At 44.3% G+C, this 20,114-nt stretch overlaps 1 protein-coding gene across 6 annotated transcripts in view; it reads left to right on the plus strand.

Annotated features, from left to right (window-relative positions):
- The window catches only part of Cemip2 (cell migration inducing hyaluronidase 2), a 77,193-nt gene that overhangs the window by 23,403 nt on the left and 33,676 nt on the right, over positions 1–20,114 (plus strand). For all 6 annotated transcript variants that reach the window (XR_015627696.1, XM_087564137.1, NM_001438044.1 and 3 more), the window contains 8 exon segments: positions 1,680–1,849; positions 5,574–5,762; positions 7,920–8,089; positions 8,574–8,783; positions 9,041–9,246; positions 9,380–9,449; positions 12,513–12,641; positions 15,787–15,875. Coding sequence is in view for 5 of the 6 variants with exons in the window: in XM_087564137.1 (XP_087420263.1) it covers positions 1,680–1,849; positions 5,574–5,762; positions 7,920–8,089; positions 8,574–8,783; positions 9,041–9,246; positions 9,380–9,449; positions 12,513–12,641; positions 15,787–15,875 (1,233 nt within the window). In the remaining variant the exon portion in view is untranslated.

The raw sequence follows: 20,114 nt of genomic DNA on the forward strand, positions 1-20,114 counted from the left end.
ACTTTGGACACAAGCTTGGGCGAGTCTGTTGGGTATTTGTTATTGTGGTAGTCAGAGGACATTTTTAAGCACATTGCTTTCTGCAGGTTCATTGTAAAATTGAAAATTTGTTGGATTGTAATTCCGTGGATTTAAGATGATTAGAAACTTTTAACTCAGTGGTTTTCAAATAATGACATTAAAAAATGCTAATGCCTACAGTGTCTTGATCAGGTTTTCAAAGGATAGGACTTCAGTCACAAGAGTAATAATTACTACTGTAAATAGTGATCTCTAAATTAGAGGGGTGTGTGTGTGTGTGTGTGTGTGTGTGTGTGTGTGTGTGTGTGTGTGTTGTGTGTGTGTGTAGTCTCTTCGACAATCTTTAATGTCTCCCTCAACTGTTTTTTATCTCATTTTTTAGGGACAGGATATTCTACTGAACCTGGAGCTCATAGATTTGCCTAGGCTAGCTAGCCAGTAAGCTATAGTGATCCGCCTCTTGTCTGCCCCTGGGCACCAGGATTGCAGATGTGTGCCACTGGTGAGGTGCTGGGAATCAGTACTCAGGTCTCTATGTTCCTCCAAATCTCCACTGACTGAGCCTTCTCCCTAAACCCTGAGGGTTCTTGTGGTATGGTTAGTAGCATCATTTAGCATCACTGGGCAATGAGCTAGACGTGCAGATGCTTTGATCCTCTGGTTCTCAGGCTTTGGTGGCAGGGGAGTGGGGAAGAGGTCTGGCTTAACAGTTCTTCCCTCCATCCTTCTGATGCTAAGGTGTGAGAGACACTGTTCAACTCAGGGTTGAGTTAACCATGTGCACATTCAGGTACAGAGTAAGCTTTTCTAGTTTTCAGGCCATAAGTTCTAGCCCTAGTAATATAATGAGAGTTGAGTCCCCATTGGAGGAATTAGAGAAAGGATTGAAGAAGCTAAACGGGTTTGCAACCCCATAAGAAAAATAATACCAACCACCCAGAGCTCCCAAGGACTAAACCACCATCCAAAGAGTACACACGGACAGACCCATGGCTCCAGCTGCATACATAGCAGAGGATGGCCTTCTTGGGCACCAAAGGGAGGAGAAGCCCTTGGTTCTGCTAAGGCTGGACCCCCCAGTGTAGGAGAATGTCAGGGCAGGGAGGTAGGAAGGGGTGGTTGGTTGAAATGTAAATAAAAAATATCTAATTAAGAAAAAAGAAAGCAACCAAACAAAAGGAGAAGCTAGGTGTGATGACAGTCCCATCAGTGTGGCTGCAGAGGCAAGAGGGTCAGGAATGTAAGGTCATACTCTCATCTATATAATGTGTTCAAGGGTAGCGTGGGTTACCCAAGACCACATCTCAAAAACAATAACCATCAGACCCTACAAGAGTGCACATGACGGTCATTGTAGGACAAGGATTTATAGCGAGAATGGCACATGCTCCTGTGTCCAGGAAGTCCATGGTTAACGGAAGCCATGGTGATCACTGTTTCACCTGTGAGAGTTGGAAAAACAAGGTTCTGAAAATCAGGGGCATTTGCTTCTGTGCCATCAGCTACTTTAGCAAAAGCCTAGAAGAAGTGCAGCCTCATGGGAAAAGGGAAAGGTGAAATACAGATGTCCAATACCAGCCTCCCACCATACCCATGTCTGGGGTTTGGGTCATTTCTATGACAAATAACCAGATGTGCTTGCTGTTTTCCCCTCATAGGCAAGCTTGGGCTTTAGTTGGTGTCATCGATGGTGGAAGTTCTTCCTGCAATGAATCTGTGAGAAACTATGAAAACCACAGCACTGGTGGCAAGGCCCTAGCACAAGGAGAATTCTACACCCTGGATGGTCAGAAGTTCTCTGTGACAGCTTACAGTGAATGGATTGAAGGTAGGCAAAGGTCGTTTAAACTCTGCGAGACACAGGAAAGTGCTGTGACAGATGGCTGTAGGGTATCACTCTGTCCAAACATCAGTCTGTCTGTCTCAGTGGATTTGTTAGCTTGTTGGAGTTAAAACTGATTTCCTTACTAAACTTAAGTTTTGTAGACTCAGGAAATCTAGACTAGCTACTGAACTATTTTAGTCCACACGATGATACTTGGACTGTGTTCTCAGCGCTGAGTCAGTGTCTAAGTAGGATGATGGGCGATCTTGGTTGTCAGCTTGGTGAGTTCTCCTTCGGGAGAGTGAGGATTGTCTTGCAAGGTTTACTGAGGTGGGAAGTCCTACCCACTGTGGGTGGCTTGGGATTTACTAACTAAACCCCAGTCTTCTCATTTGGAGAATGAGGATAAGAAGAAAAACACCAGATAGGGACGTCGCATGTATCAAGTGTGAGGTTTTCAGCAGTGTGTGTAGACCCTGAAGACAGGCTAATGCTGCCACAAACGCGACCTGGATTATAATAAAATCTTTTGTGTGGCTATGATTAAACACAATGTTCTGCCTTAAAACAAGTCAATGAGGGGCTGGAGCGATGGCTCAGTGATTAAAGCACTGGTGCTCTTCCAATAGACCCTGGTTCAGTTCCCGGGACCTGCATGGCAAGGTACAACTGTCTGTAATTCCAGTTCCCGAGGATCTGATGCTCTCTTCTGGCCTGTGTGGGCACTGCACGCATACGGCATACCGTCATACCTGCAGGCAAAACACCCATTCACATAAAATAAAAACAACTAAAATATTAAAAACAAAACCCAAATAAAAGGAATCTCTGAGATGTGACAGGAAGTTTCCATGAGAGGAAGTGCTGTCCATGGTGGGTGGAGAAGCTGGCCAAGCCCTGCTTCCGGCTCCCACAGCCCTGTCAGATACTGGTGGTAAGCAAACTCCTAGCTGGAGTTTGGTCCAGTACGTATTCAATGGTCCTGTCTCCAGGAAAGTTCCAGGCTAGATGTGACTGCAGCTGGGCTTTGAGTCAGCTTTTCCTGTGTGAGGACCTTCATTTCCACATCACACTGGCTGCTCGCTTCTCGAAGAGGGGAACGCCTGCCTTCTGCCATGGGCTTCCTGCTTTCTAGACGGGGTGGAAATTCTCAGTCGGAAGCAGGAGACTAAACTTACTTCCTTTCTTACTTGAGTGAGGGGTGCTAGGAGATTATCATAGTAAGCAGGAATTTCACCTAAACCTAGAAAAAACCTGAGAAATTATTAGACACTAAAGTGTTCCCAAGTCCTTTCTGACTTTTTTTTTTAAGAGAAATAAATTCAAATGTCCTTTCAAATCAAAATTTATTTATTTAGTATCATATCTTAGGAGAAAAGGATTGAAATTTAATGTGAAAAAAATTGAATATTTCCCCCTTGCTTCCATTTAGGGAGTATTTAATTTTATAAAACCTCAAATTCGTGGTAATGATTTGTTGTCCTAGGATTTCTGATGACCTTTGTTCTTAAATTTCCTGTTTTTATTTCTTTGGAGGGTGATTTATAATTTCACTCTAAACAACAAAAATATATTTATAAAGAAGAATCTGTTATAATTGCTGGAGTTATTTGTGGTCATCAATATGACTCCGGGGAACACACTGAGGTGATGTGGAAACTTTACTAAGTACTTCTGTGTGTGTTTGTGTTTGCATGTGTGTGCGCACACACATTCTGTGCAGGAAACACGCAGGCAGAGCGAACTAGTCTCCAGCGACAGGCTATGGCTCGGCCAGGTTAGGTTTTATCTAGGAATTGACTAGGACTGAATCATCCATATTCCTCCTGTTCCTTGTCCAAATGTTGTCTTTTTACTCTCCCAACCCAAGTGACGTGTTCTTCAGTTCAGTTGAGTCAGTGGCATCATGGGAATCAGGCTGATGCTGGAGGAATATTTATTCAACACGGATCTTTGAAGAGGAGGGCTTCCCACTTGTACTGCTTTTATAAAGGAGTTCTCTTCTCTTCCCATTTCCCTCACATTAGCTTGTGTTCCTGACTCTTTTCTTAGCCACAGATATTGTAGGAGCAGTATGTGTTTCAACATTGATTTGAATGCAAAAGACAAACAAGTGTGAGCTAGAGAGAAGCTGGATTAGCAATTCAGTTCTTCTCTTCCTGATTATGATCTTTCATAGGCAATATTTGGAGAGACCGCCTGCCTTCATCACTTTTTTATTGTTATGATAAAATGCTGTGGCCCAGGTAACTTATAAACAGCGAAGCATTTACTCTGGGCTCACTGTTTCAGAGGGTTAGAGGCCATGACCATCACAGTGGGCAGGCAGGCAGGCTGGAACAGGAGCTGAGAGCTCACATCTTGATACAACCCCAAGGCAGAGAGCTTACTGGTAATAAATAGCATAGGCTTTTAAACCTCAAAGTCTGTGATACCTCGCCACATCTAATCCTTCCCAAACAGTTCTACCAACTAGGATAGGAACCAAGTATTCGGAAATATGAGCACATGGGGCCATTCTCAATCAGACCACTGTACCACCTATCAGTAGTCAGAACTTTCCATAATTTATATTACATCATCGTCCACAGGAGCTAAGGTAGACAGATTTCAATCATGTACTTATAGGTCACAGTGTATCAAAATGGTTAATTATCCACTCAACAGACACCAGTAACTTGCACTGTGAAGAAGGGAAAGAGTAGTGAGTACACAGGGGGTATTAACTAGTGTTATTTTAAATAAGTAGTGTACTTGTGTTTAATAGGATGATGATGCCCTCACTTTTAACCCTTGCAAGGGTGAAGATTTAAATCCTACCGGCCTCTGCTCAGGCCCAGAGGGGAGGTTACTTACTTCCAGCAAGGATGTTGTGGACGTCTTTAAAGACTTCTTGTGACCTCAGATTGAGGTGCTGGGGGACCAAACCCAGGCATTGTCATGTGCTGACCTGCTTTCTCCCAGCAGTCTCCCAACATTTTATAAACACTTACGTAGTCATTTATTTGGTGAACAAAAGTGGAAACACATCCCAGGTAAAGAACACAGAAGATGTTTGCCCTTCCACTGTGTAGAACCGAGAGGGAAGAAGGAAGGCGGCCAGCTTGTCCAACACAGTGACTTTGCTGGTCCCTCAACCTTGGACCTCCCAGTCTCCAGAACTCTGAAAAATAGATTTCCATTAATTACAAATTCAAAATGGAAGTGAATTCAGCATGCACAAAGGCACAAAAATGAGGCATGTTTTGCAGTATACTTTCATTCCTAGCACAGAAGTGGTCTGTACACTAAAGTCCTGTCACTCCTGATGACTTGCACCAAGTAAAACCACTGGACAAATTTATTTCAAAGCTGTTCTGGGTCTGACCACTTCTGTTAAAGTCTGACCTGTTCCTGGTACATATGGGGGGATGGGGGCACAATATTCCAGTTCTTTGACGGAGACGAACTAAGCAAATGATGTCAGCATTGAGAATCTTCAGAATTTTGAAGAATAGTTTACTGATGTAACAATTTGTATCATACATAGTAGTATATAGGCTGTCTTTCTTTAGGGGTCAGAATCCCTATTTTCTTGTTTTTGTCATTTGGAGACAAATGACTCGCACGTGGTTAGCATTAGGAAGAAAAGTGCTAAAGTGTTTACTTTAGCTTTGGATTGTAAACGTGCGTTTATAATTTATTTAAGAGAACACGTGTGTTAATGCCTGCTCATCTGTCTGTTTAGGAATTTCCCTTTCGGGTTTCCGGGTGGACATTGCGCATGGAGTGAAGCTTCACCTGTTGGACGATGTCAGCAGTTGGGGAGCCGGAGACCGGATTGTGGTTGCGAGCACCGACTATTCCATGTACCAGGCAGAGGAGCTGACGCTTCTGCCCTGCCCCGAGTGCAGCCGTTTTCAGGTCAAAGTTAAAGGTACAGGACTCCTTACTGATCCTGGGAAGCACACTTTTCTTGGCATCCGATTCCTGTAGTCTTTTCTTCCCTCACCCCCTAAGTCAGCATGGACACTGCTGGCGGTCTTACTGGTGAGGGTGCAGATAGCTAGATCCCAGGGTGGTGCAGGGAATGCTGCCCCTATAGGCAGTGTTGTGTCACTTGTGAGCCGTAGCGGGTAGAGACGAGGACTAGGCAAACTGGTGTTCTAAAGTCCATTCTAGGTTTTTACTAACTTTTTACTGTCAGATAGTAGTAAGCTGGCCTAACTACCAACTAATTTTTTAATATTAGTCTTTCATAAGTAAAGAAAGTGGTTTTTTGAGTTCCTACTTGTTTGGCTTTGTCATACTTAATTTAGTCATGTTTAAAGTCCGAGCCAATAGTTCGATGAGACTTGATGCCCCACCGTAATGGTGAATTACCAGCTGTTGGAAGGGAGCAGCAGTTCACAAAGAGATTCTTACTAGGAGCTGTGAGGGCGAAGAGAGGCTACCATGTACCAGGCACTCATTTCTCCTCCTGCCCTGCTCCACTGGCCCTGCCCAAAGCCACGTGGGACGTGTTTTGCTTGGGGGCTTTGGCACACACTGTAGGTTTCGTTAACATGGCTTTCTGGCTTCTGCACACTTAAACGCTGCCGCCAAGAATTGAAAGCTACAGACACTCGTCCAAAAGCACTTGCTGGTCTTGAGTAAAGAACCTTGAAGCTTGACGTTCTAGGGCTTTGGTAGAATGTTAAGTGGAATGCCTGGCTTAGAGTTGGCATATACTTTAGCTCTAAGTAGCATTCAGTTTTCTTGTTTTCTTTCTTTTGATAATACCGAGCACATGCCAAGAGAAAAGAAAGGCAAGGAAAATCCCGAGTTCCAGTGCTACCACACCATTCATCATGCCGTCTGTGGAAAGTCCCTCTTTCCTTCCTGAGTTTAAGAGAAAAGCTTGAGAGAGAGAAAACAAACTTCTTTTAAATTTCTTGTAAACTTCCAGGGAAGGTAGATATTTAAAAGACTGTAAGCAGTCTCCCGGCAGTGGGGGCACACACCTTTAATCCCTGTCCTGGCGAGGCGGAGGCAGACAGATCTCTGTGAGTTCGAGGTCAGCCTGGTTACAGAGTGAGTTTCAGTGTATCCAGGACTCCACAGAGAAAACCCTATCTTGAAAAATAAACACACCACACACACACACACACACACACACACACACACACCACACACACCACACACACCACACACACACCACACACACACGCACACACATACCACACACACACACACACACCACACACACACACCACACACACACACACACACCACACACACCACACACACACACCACACACACCACACACACCACACACACCACACACACACACCACACACACACGCACACACATACCACACACACACACACATACCACACACACACACACCACACACACACACACACACACACACCACACACACACGCTCTCGGGCCCTGTAGATACACGCACACACACACACACACCCTGTAGATACACGTGCGCGCACACACACACACACGTACGTGCGTGCGCGCCCTGTAGATACACACACACACACACACACACACACACACACACACACACACACCAGCAGCAGCAGCAGCAGCAGCAGCGACAGCAATGACAACAAGGAGACAGTAAGGGGAAGGAAAAGATGGAATTTCCATTGATTAGTGTGCAATCAGTCAGTGTGAAGTAGAAGCCCAGTGTGACTGGCCACAACTGGGGCTGCAAACGCGCTTGTTTCTAAGACCTCTGCCATTTGGTTCTTCTACGTCCATGAAGTGGCTGCAGAATGACGGGAAGAAGCAGGGGGAGAGTTAGGCTGGCCCCAGGTCTTTAGTGCTGACAACCGAAGGATGCTACACAGGACTGAGCAAGCTCTCTGACCTGCCCGGGGAGGAGAGCAGCAGCCCGAGCTTCAGGCTTTGGGTGGGCCATTGGAGGAGACTGTCCTTAAGATCCCTGCTTCTAGGAGGCTGTCACCTTAAGATGCTAGAGGCGTTCGGAAATGTCTAGAGCTTGCCCAATGAGGAAGAATACCCTTTTGGATGGCTTCATATTTTCCTTTATTTATTGTCACATTGTCCTTCCTTTATCCGCATCACTAGAGATCCCCCAGTACCTGCACGTTGGTGAGATCATAGACGGGATAGACATGAGAGCGGAGGTTGGACTTCTCACCCGGAACATTGTGATCCAAGGAGAAACGGAGGACTCATGCTACGCTGATAATCACTGCCAGTTCTTTGATTATGACACCTTTGGGGGACATGTCATGGTGGGTAAAAGGATTTAATAATGTCTTCTTTGAAATCTAGTTGGAAGTTTTTAAGTTGCCTTGGAACTTCTGAGTGGTGGAATTAGGTAGTGCGTGTGTGTGTGTGTGTGTGTGTGTGTGTGTGTGTTGCATATGTGTGGAGGCCAGAAGTCATCCTGAGGGTTCTCCCTCAGGAGTTGTCTGACTGGGACCTAGGACTCAGCAGTTAGGCTAGACTGCTGGTTAGCAGGCTCCATGAATCTGCCTGTATCTGCCTCCTCAGTACCACAGACCTCTGCCTCCCTCCCTTATCTCTTTGCATAGGGCTGGGGATTGGATTTAGATTCTTATATTTGCATAGCAGACATTTTACCAACGGATCCATCTCCCCAGCTCCCAAAACGTCATACCACATGTTCTCCATAGATACCTTCTTTTGAAATAATATGTATGCACACTCCTGGCTTCTTTCCTCTCCTAAAAAGGATTCATTTTTGTCTTGTAGATAGAGAAGAATTTTACTTCAGTCCATCTGTCTTATGTGGAGTTGAAGCACATGGGCCAGCAGCATCTGGGACGCTATCCTGTGCATTTTCACCTGTGTGGAGATGTGGATTCTAAAGGAGGGTACCGAGTGCCAACGTCTGTGAACGGCCTGTCTATTCATCACAGCTTTTCAAGGTGCATCACTGTGCACGGGACCAGTGGCTTGCTCGTAAGTAGCCTCCCATTGTGCTGACATGCGACAGTTTCCATTGGAATGCTTGATCTCCTTGATACTCACCACTCTTCCACTTTATATAACTGTCCTCATGCCGTTTTTTTATTAAACCTTCTTTTACTAAGATACTGCTTTTTCTGTCTGAAGAAGCCTAGTCTTTGTTTAATCACCTGAATTATCTTATGATCACTTATCACAGAAACCCCAAGCAGCCTTGTGTCCAATGACATTATGCACCTACATTTCTGCAGATCAAAGACACCATTGGATTCGACACCCTAGGTCATTGCTTCTTTTTGGAAGATGGTGTTGAACAGAGAAACATTTTGTTCCATAACCTGGGGCTTCTTACCAAGCCGGGCACTCTCCTCCCCACCGACAGGAACAGCTCCATGTGCACCGTCATGCGTGATGGAGTGTTTGGAAACTACATCCCCGTGCCTACCACAGATTGTATGTGAGTATTTAGTGGACAGGCTGTTGTGTGGTGTCAAGGCCTTCAACTGTTTGGAAATCTCTTGCTGGGGAGATTCTAATGGACAGGGGTTTTGTGAAGAATATTTTAAGTCACCCTCAACAATGTCTTGCAGGGCTGTTTCAACTTTCTGGATTGCCCACCCCAACAACCATCTGATCAATAACGCAGCTGCAGGCTCACAGGTAAGTCACAGTTTCTTGGTTCTCCTCGAGCTTGTGACAGCTCTGGTTTATACAGGTATGATGTCATGGAGGCTCTCAAACCCAGGCAGGATACCGTTTTCTGCTACTGCTTGTCTCATTGAGAGCAGGAGGTAACTGGGATGGTTCTTCCCCTTCTTCTAAATCCTTGCCAGGTAGGAGCTATGAAATTAGAGACAGACAGCAAACGAAGAAACAGAGGTGAGCGGTCTCCAGGATGATGCCTTCCCCAGGATGGACTGGTAGGGTGTGATGTGTGACCGCTTTGGCGTCTCATGTTTACATCTTTGGTGGAGAAGCACTGCATCACTTCCCATCTGTGGAGGTGATGATCAAGGAAAGCCTTTTCATGTCTTTATGGGAAAGAGTCAGTGTGTAGAATACTGTGTCATTCTGGCCAGGGACCACATCTTTTTGCAGAATTAGTTACATTTAGGGACATCTTGATAAAGAAGCCTAAAACCTCAGCTATGATTTGTTTAAGACAAATAGGCACAAAAACACACAGGAGAACAATTTCTAAGAAAACATTTTTAAATGGTAGAAATAGCTCCATGGATAAACATGGGGTAATTTATCCTTACTGTTGAGTGTAGTTCAAAAGTGCTGATATATATAAATGAATTTTTTATGATATTATCTAGATTGTAACTGTGCTGAAAAATTACAGTGCCAGTCTGTGAACATGCAGTAACTTAAATAGTTACTGTACATAGCATGAGTACACATTACAGTCATTCAGCATGTTAATAAGGAGCATCATTTCTGAGAAAGAGGTGACCTGCCTCGAGCAAACCAGCTCACAGGCATCACCGTGTAACCGCTGTACCTACACCAGCAATTGTCCTTAAACACGAAGGATTCAACGTTTGAAGATTGTCATTTGACTTGAAGATTGTCGTTTGACTGGGCAGGCATGGACAGTGGATGATATAGACTTTCATTCATTCGTTCTCCATTGAGAATCTAAGGAGCTTGTGTGGGTTTCTTTTCACTATTTCATATTGGAAAGTTAGGCTGTCAGAACTGCTTCCTCTTAGCTTTGCCAGAACCTAGGACCACAGAGGAGAGCAGTTCCAAAAAGTCCTTAAAAGCCTGGGGAAAGCTGTGAGAAGTCCTCCGATCTTGAGCAAGAATAATGACTGTGTCTCACGAGTGGTCATTCTCACAGTTTTCTCTCTAGAAAAGCTGCTTCAGTAGAGCCAGCATTTGGGAGGGTGTTCCCTCAGAGTAGACAAAGCGGTTTCATCCCACCTCGCCATTTCCTTTTGTAAAGTTGCTATTACCTGTTTAGACATGACTGAGCATAGCAGCAAGGAGCTGCTGCAGTCCTGTACGTCCTCCGCCCCCAAGCCCTTGGCATCTTGGGAAGGCTGGCTCTGCCCTCTGCTTGCAGGGGTGCAATCTCAAACCTTTTCTCCAGTTCCTTTATGTTTCCTTTTGCTGTCTGAATTGCATCCAAGGTTTTGAGGTGGCCAATGTTTTTTTTTCAGAACAGTTCATTTTATTAAGACCCATTTGTAAACTTGGGTCATGGAGAAATGTTGACATTACAGTTATTTGGGTGTGTAGGCATGTACAGCTTCCACACTTCATGTCTCCTCTGTGTCCCTAAAGGACTTTAGTAACAGCTAACAGGAAACTATGTGTGTTTTATTTTAATGATCTCCCCCCCACCCCCCGCATTACAAACTACTTTACAATAGTCTTACTACACATGAGTAAACAGTGGGCACTAAATAAAGACATGCTGAGGGTTGGGGATTTAGCTCAGTGGTAGAGTGCTTGCCTAGGAAGCACAAGGCCCTGGGTTCGGTCCCCAGCTCAAAAAAAAAAAAAAAAAAAAAAAAGACATGCTGAATTTGTACCAATTTATCCTTTTACACTGTATGTTTAAATTAAAAAATGCCTTGTTAATGCTCCATAATATGTTCCTTCACCCTGAGCTAATCATTAATTCAGTTACAAACTACAACCCGGGACTGGGTTAAGAACTTTTATTTTTGTTTTTATGGCTCACTTTATATCAGAAACTTCTAGACTGTTCTGTTCCTGTAAGGGCCAGTAGTCCTGCCGTGGAACAGACAGGGTCCACACTGAGAGACAGCACCCTGATTCATACATGTGGCGTCCCCCACACCCCCCCTCCCTCTGGCACAAACTTGCCCGAGAACAGGAAGGGCATTGGAGTTGTTTGAAAGAAGCCAGTGAGTTCTGTCTGCCAGCAGACAGTTGTTTAATAGACATGACTCATCTATTGATCAGGTTTGGAGGTAAACATGAAAAACCACATTGCTTGAAGGCTGTGCTGTCCTGGTCGTGCAGACGGCAAACAGGACACTCCTCTGCAGAACATTTTGGACTTTATAATGATGGGAAAACCACGTTTGGGTATTTGCCAACTATGTCTTTTGTCCCATCCTGCAAGCAAAATCTTATTTGCTTTGAAAAAACAACCGGCTTGGGGATGCTATATAATGTGGACAACTTATGTGCATTCAGTTCTGAACCTTAAACAATGAAAAACATTTATCGTAGCTCATGAGGGTGTTTCACATGGTGACTTCATAAAAACTGAGGCTTTATATATGTGGAAGGTCAGTGTTGCATATTTTCTCTCATATTCAGAATCCGGATATAATACAAATATATGTATATATGACATGAAATTACAGGAGGGGACTCTAAGGGCTTGGGAAGAGGGAGTCTATTATGGGAGGAAGGAAGTGGGACAAGGAGGGGAAACAGGGAAGACAAATACCACAGAGTTTTTTCATTTAAAGAATCTGGATTGTACGTATGTATATGTGTGTCTGTATATATGATATCCAAGCAGAGGGGAACTGTTTGTGGGGGAAGAGGAGGAGTTTAGAGGAAGGCCAGAGGTATCAGATGGAATGAATGTGTGTGAGGCATATGTATGTATGTATGTATGTATGTATGTATGTATGTATGTATGTATAAAAATGTCATAACGGAACCCATTTTTTGTACATAAAATTTTTTTAAATGGTGTTTTTAATGGCCTTGCCTTTTTATTTGTAGGATGCTGGAATATGGTATTTATTCCACAAGGAACCAACTGGGGAATCCAGTGGAATGCAGCTCCTGGAGAAGCCAGAACTCACGCCACTGGGAATATTTTATAACAACAGGGTTCATTCAAATTTTAAGGTAGGCTTCTGAATTGAAGTGCGAGTGATCACAGGTGGATTTCCCTGCTGTGATCCCTTCATCCTCTCTGGGGTGCAGTGACAGAGTAGCAATTTATAATGAGCAGATCGTCACCTGGCTCAGGGTTCTGGTGGCTGATTCTTCTAGTCTTCAGCCAGCATCTGGAAAGGTCTGGTACAGTCTCACCATCACTTGCATGTATGATCTGTTTAACTCTGTCATAGGCTTGATGGTCAGTCCTCATCTTCTCTCTTGCCCTTGCTGTTTGCCCGCCCACCTGCCTTCCTTCCTTTTTCCCCCTCCGTCCCTCTTTCTCTCCTTCCTGTCTTCAATGTCAAGTTTCCAGGATCATGTGTGTTACAGGATGTTGTTGTAAAAATATAAAAATAAAAAAAGTATAGTTGTCTTTTATCCCTCTAGGTCTAGCACCTCAGTACCCCAAGATATCTGCTAGACATCTTGGCAGAAACTCCCAGCTCCTCGGCGGCCCAGTGTCTCCTGCCGCCACACACTTTGCTATAGTCAAATCGTCACATAAAAGAACACACAACACAATAATCTTTGACCCAATTGGTAAGATATAATTGCCCACATAAACATACAAAGCCCGGTACCATCCGTCCCCTAAGAACATTTGTAACAGCCTGTAAAGGTACACCGTGGAATCTTAACATCACCTGCCACATTGTCCTGCCACGGCTTCTCTCCTTCTCTCCTCTCTTCCTTTCCTTTCCAGTCTCCGCCTCTTCCTTCAAACTTCTCTCCACCCTTCCTTCCTTCTCCTCCAATGACAGGCCTCCTTCTATCCTGTACCTGCCCCTCACCTGTACTTTACAAATCCAATGGGGAGAAGTTTCTGATGAAGTCATGTGATTCCTGAGTAAATGAGTAGGCCGCTGTCCTTGGAGCAGTGGAATTAGCATCAAAATACAGATAACTCTCAGGCAAACCCCAACAATAGGACACATATCTGGGACTTTGGACTTTTCTTCCTGCTTTACTTCCTTCTCCTCTCCACAGTCCTGGCTGGGTGTCCTTCAGCCATTTACTACAATGGTGAAATACTATTTAAGAACTCTGCACTTAATTTAAGTCACAGAAAGGGCATTCAGAAACTCCAGTTTCTGTGGCATTTGTCGTCGTGCGCTTCCCTTCCATCGTGATGAATACCCTTGATTCATTTCCTGTTCTCAGGTCACTTTAATCTCTTTATTGTATATGGACTGTTAGATCCTTTTCTGTGATCCAACTCAAATCAGAGTCCAGTAAACATTTCCATGGCTAACTATCAGAGAATCCTTTAAAAGCCAGTGTGTTGGAGTTACAGAGATGATTTAGTAGGCAAGGTGCTTGCTGTGCACACAGCAGCACCTGAGTTAGGATCCAGGCACCCCAGCATAAAGCTCTATATACTGCTGAGGCTCTGTGCCCCTATAACACTAGAGCTCGTGCAGGCAGAGTCAGGAGTGGCTGGTGCTTGCTGGCTACCAGCCTAGTTCCAGGTTCAGAGAGAGACTCTGTACCTCTGACCTTTGGACTTGTGCATTCATACCTTCCCCCCTCCAACACACACACACACACACACACACACACACACACACACACACAAGCATATACAACATGTGAATCTATGTGTTACAAGAAACTTTGAATTACTTGAACTGAGACAAGAAAAACCTGCTGTTATTGCTGTGAGATGGGAAATTGACTAAGGCTAATATTTAGAAAGTAGCATCTCAAAGGGAAAAAAACCCTAATTTTTCAAAATTGTATTTGTGATGTGGAAACTATCTCTAATTCTTGGTGTCATGTGCCGTGACAACACTCACTTATCTCATTAATTGTAAGAGTATTAAATCTGAGGGCATAATTAGGTTTTAATTTGTTAGATTTGGGAATGATTATGCAGACTATTTTCTAACCGAAGGAAATCAAACCTTTGGAGTCATAAAAAAGAAGTGTGCCATGTTGGGATCATCATCACGCATGTGCGAACCTTGGCCATCCCCTGCAGCTTTGCGTGCTAGGCTTCCTGAACCTTAACCCAGGTTAGCCACCACAGCTAGATGGCTGCTTACAGGGTTACACTCCAGTGTTCCATGAGCACATTAAAAACATTCAAAATGGAATTTCTTCACTTTATGCTTGCCTGATTTCTCTATTTCTATTTCAGTGAATTAAACAACTAGTTAATTCTGTGTTTGACATCATCAAAACAATCTAAGAGAAGTTCTTGGCCCCCGATAGCTCATCAGTTACACTGAACTGTTACCTCTCAGCTTGTGAGGGACCCGAATCATTTCGATTTCCTCCTGAATGACGGACGGTGTTCCCCAATTCATCTCTTCTGGCCGTTTTTCTCCACTTTCAGTTGGAGTATCTGCTTCCTGTGTGTACTATTACCTTTGATGCTTTTCTTCAATCCCTATTGTTTCACATCTTCAGCATACCATTTTTAAAAGTTACATTCATTATATGAAAACTATCCTTAATTAATTCTTGGTGTCATACGCAGGACAGCATGCACTTACCTCATTAGTTCTAAGGGAATTAAATCTGAGGAATTAAATCTGCATCGCTCGACGTGGGCTTTTCCCTTCTCTCCTCCCACCCTTGGTCTTGTCAGTCCATCCAGGACTTGTTCTTGAATATTCCATGCCATCTCTTCTCTCTAGAGTTGTTTGTATAGACTCTTCCTGTGAGTACTTTTCCCTGGCATCTTCAGAGCTGCTTCATGTTCACCCCCAGCCATTCTGTTCAGTCAGTTCCTCCTTGTCTTAAGGATTTGGCATCATGTAGAAGATGGGTCTGGAGTCCTCTCCTAACCTTCATCTCAGTGCCATTTTGCCAGGGAATGTGTTTGTGTGTGCGTGTGAGTGTGTATTATTTATTTATTTATTTTTGGCTAATTAACATGTAAAATGTTAAGCTCACACTAAATGGTTGTTGAATGACCAGATGGATGAGCTAAAAATATCCAGGAACACTATTGCTTTTCATGGCACCTTTGCTCCCCTCTCCTCGTTCCCTCCCAATTTCCAGTTCCAGGTGAAATGAGAAGCTGAAAAGTGTTTTCGCGCCTCCCTACGCATGCGGTTGTACCTTAGGATCCATATTCATTGTAGCCCATTGTTGTGTATTTCAGGCTGGTTTATTTGTTGACAAAGGTGTCAAAACGACCAACTCCAGTGCCTCTGACCCAAGGGAGTACCTGTGTCTGGATAACAGTGCAAGGTAGGGCCACCTTCTCAGTGTTCCCCTAGGCTTGACCTGATAAAGGGAGGGCCATTCACATTCAAGCTCGGGGTGTTCTTTTTGATGGCAACATGTGTAGGTGAAGTTTTGAAAGCTCAGATAAAAGACGTTTGTCTTTCCGAAGTGCCAAGGAAGTTGAAGCCTTGTTCCTCTTTCACAGTGGAGATTCCTGTGAGAAGGGGTAACAGAGAGAAAAAGGTTAGCATAGGTTCCAGATTTCAGAACAATGACTTACTCCCTGAAATACACATCAACCTTGAAACCTAAGCATATAGAACTACAGTGAGTTCTCAAATGTGGTAGAGCACTGGATTTGTTTCAAGGGAATGATCCCAGATTCAATCGTAAGCTGGCTCTGTTTTCATTGGTAGCCTCGGTTAACCTCCTGCAGGCTGTGTCACTCTTCCATGTAACCACATAATGTGTTTGGAATGTGGGTCAGTGTCTCGCCCCCCTCCCCCCATCCCTGACAGCCAAAGTAAACAAAGCATCTCAGGTGCATGGAAAGTGTTCTGGACAATGTGGCACCCTGAAGTCACACTCAGTAGAAACCAGGAGTGTACTGTTTTTCTATACTTCAAGTTTATTGATTATGAGGTCGAATGGGTGATAGATTATAAAGACTTTTGCTGTCCATTTGAAAGAAGCATGACTGCCCCGGTTGTTAAGGGAATAAAGGGAGAGCCAGACTAGAGGTGGACTCTTGCCTCACACTGCTAAGGTGTGAGGTCAGGAGAAGCTGGGCAAAGTCCACTTGGTGAGTTGGACGTCAGGATTCTGAAGGTCAAGTTAAGCCTGAAACCTCTGAGAGCGGTGCTCACGGAACATTTAAGAAGGCCCCAAGGTGATCAACCTGAAGTACCAAAAAAGGACAAAAACTTAAGGAGGACCAGTGAGATGAGGATAAAAATATGAGCCAATATAAAATATTGGCTGTCCTAGTTTGCTTCCTGTTGCTATGATAAAAACACCATGACTAAAAGCAACTTGGGCAGGACCTCACAGCAGGAGCCTGAAGCAGAGACCCTGAGGGGATCTCCCCCTTGCCTACCTGTGGATACTGCCACCCACAGAGGGCTGAGCCCTTCTATATCATTTAGCAATCAAGAAAACGCCCCACAGACAGGCTAATCATCTGATCTAGGAAATTCCTCAGCTGAGGTTACCTCTTCCCAGGTGACTCTACTTTTTATTAAGTTTACAATAAAACCAATTAACACACTGGCTGAGCCAAAACAAAACAAAACACCAAAAAAAAAAAAAATCAAAGCTGCTATTGGAAAATTTTCCTTGATATATATATTTATGTATGTTATGAGACTAGATTCAATATGGAATTCAGTCTGGTGTAGAACTCACAGGGACCTGCCTGCCTCTGCCTCCCAAGGCTGGGATTACAGGCAGGACCCACCAAACCTGCTCACACCAGCTTTTACAAAGCCTTTTATAATTGGTAGTTTAAGTGAGGTGTGCTGTGTCAATTTGGTGTTGCCAGAAAAATCGTTAAACGATTGGCTTCTTTTCCTGCCTTGAAAGAATTTATATATTCCTGCTGGCTCAGTGCTTGCTCCCCAAGCATTAGATGTCGGTTCAACCGCCTGCACATTAAAGGCAGGCGAGGTCGAAGGAGAGACAAGAGGAGCTCTGGGGATTGCTGGACAGAGTCTAGCTGAGTCATGAAGCACTGGGTCTACCCAGAGACCCTGCCTTGAAAACTACTGTGAATTGTGAGTGAGGAAACCAGCTGACAGGAGCCTCTGGCTCCACACGTGTTTGTTCCTCCACATTTGTGTGCATGTGGGCAAAGACACACTGTGTACTTTGTATGTGTTTGTGTACATGCATATACATGGGGTGGAGGGATACATATATTTAAGAGGTTTTGGCCATTGTAACTGGACTACCCCTTCAGAAGTTCGTTACTAGATGAACCTGTGATACTATGAAAATGGTCATTGTTCCTTCCTCTGTACTCTGATATCTTGTACCAGTTTTCAAACACATACTAAGGAATTAGACTCTGTTAGGAGACTGTCACTGTGAAGAGCTAATTATAGGAGAATGACAAGACACTTGGCAGTTGTGTGTATGTGTAGTTTTGTGTAAACTGATGTGTAGACTGCCCACATGTGTTCATGTAAACCAGAAGCAAGTAAAAATGACAGGACACAAATGAGTAATAGATCAGGCTGTGACCTGAACACCAGGCTCGTGGGACGCAGCAGATACACTCATCCTGCTTCTCAGAGAGGAGGCTGACTCACCAGTTATCAGAATCCTGAAGATGGGAAGTAGTAGGAATCCTGTTCCTCAGAGAGGAAGCTGACTCACCAGTTATCAGAGTCCTGAAGATGGGAAATAGTGGGAATTCAAAGATTGAGAAACTTTGTTTGAAGTTGGAGAATTTTACAAAGTTTTTAAAAGGGGCAGGTAGGGTGGGGCACTGTAGCCTATCAGTGCATTGTAACTGATTAGTACATTCCAACTAGGGGAGGTGATTGTATTCGTTACTTTTGTCATTGCTGTGACCAGCTTAAGGGGGGAGGGGTTATGTTTGCTCACAGTTTGAGAAGGGACATCACTGCCGGGAGGAAGCTTAGTGAGCAGCCAGATTGTGAGGCAGCTGAGCACAGCACATCTGCAGGGATCAATCAGAGAGAGAGGAACACTGTGGTCAGCTGGTTCTTTCCATCCCACGGACTGGTACCCCTGGCATTTAGGCTGGGTCATCCTACTTCAGTTTACCCAGTCTGGAAACTTCCTCATAGACCTGCCTACAGATGTACTTCTGTAAAGGTTTAAACCCCATCAAGTTGTCATCAGTATTAACAGCCAAGAGAATGGAGAGATGGCTTAGCCTTTAGGAGTTTCATTCATAGCCTAGGTTGGGTGGCTCAAACCACCTGTACCTAAAGCTTCTGGCCTTTATGGCACCTGCACTTATGTGTCCATACATACAAAGACACAGAGCCACCCATACACATAAATAAAAATAAAATAAATCTTAAAACATTTAACCATGATGATGATGACAAATTGGTGTAATTATTTTCTTTCTTTTTTAGAATTAAAAAATTATTTTATTAGTATTTGTGCATGGGTGTTTTGTCTACATGTGTGTTAGTATGTTAAGGTACCACCTTCATGCCCCAAAGAGAGGCTATCAGATCCCCTGGGGCTGGAGTTACAGATAGTTGTGAGCTGCCATGTCGGGGCTGGGAATTGAACTCAGGTCCTCTGGAAGAATAGACAGTGCTCTTAACTGCTAAGCCATCTCGCTAACCTCTGACTGTATTTTCTAAATACCAAATAAAAAAGCTGAAGTCAGGGACACTGCTTTGGTGTAAATGATCAGTGATCGGGCTGTATAGAGACACTCAGAAGAGATGAGGCAGCTGCAGCAGGGGGATCACTCGTTGCTTTGTAATACCTGTGTCTTCATTTAGCTTAGCAGGTCTCAACCTATGGGCCGTGACCCTTTTGGGGGGGGGTCACATAACTGAAATTCTACATATCAGATATTTACATTGAAATTTGTAATAATTTAAAAATTATGGAGTAGCAATGAAATAATTTTGTGGTTGAGGGTCAGTACAAGATGAGGAACTGTATTAAAGGATCACAGCAGTAGGAACGTTGGGAAGCCCACTAATTTAGAACATTCCATAGCTCCTTTCCATGGCTCTCCGAGTTTGACTTGATGTAACAACTTTATGCAAAGTTGTGTAAGTGCAACACCAGAAATACTCGGTGTGAGGCTTTTTACCTCTCCAGTCTGAGCTAGTCAGCTTGGGTAGACATCATCCTCTTCATCCCGGATGCTCCATTCTGGCCTGTACCAGCAGCATCTATCAGGAGCACACAAGGGGCCACCATAGGGTCTTAGAGTCCATTCACCAATGTCGTCCTGGGAAATGCTGGGAGGGGTGGGAAGTTGGGCGTGGAATGGGGAGATCTGATCACATGGTTTCCTGCTTTTGCTGACCTCCCAGTGCTTATTGAGCAAAGGGGGATGCGTGCCTTGGACCATTCCATTTCCCTCCTTCCCACCCCATTTCCTGTTCTCCAGTGACTTGCTTGGTACAGAGTGTAGTGGTTGGGCATGGCTGTGCAGCTCCCGTGCCCAAGGCACTTGCACTGGGTTCTCTTTTCACAAAGATGCTGGGTTCTCTCTTCACAAAGATGATTCTCTCACGGCCATTTTTGAGCACTGACTGT

Source organism: Rattus norvegicus, chromosome 1 (assembly GCF_021556685.1).
Source record: "Rattus norvegicus strain SHRSP/BbbUtx chromosome 1, alternate assembly SHRSP_T2T, whole genome shotgun sequence".
NCBI classification, from domain to species: Eukaryota; Metazoa; Chordata; class Mammalia; order Rodentia; family Muridae; genus Rattus; species Rattus norvegicus.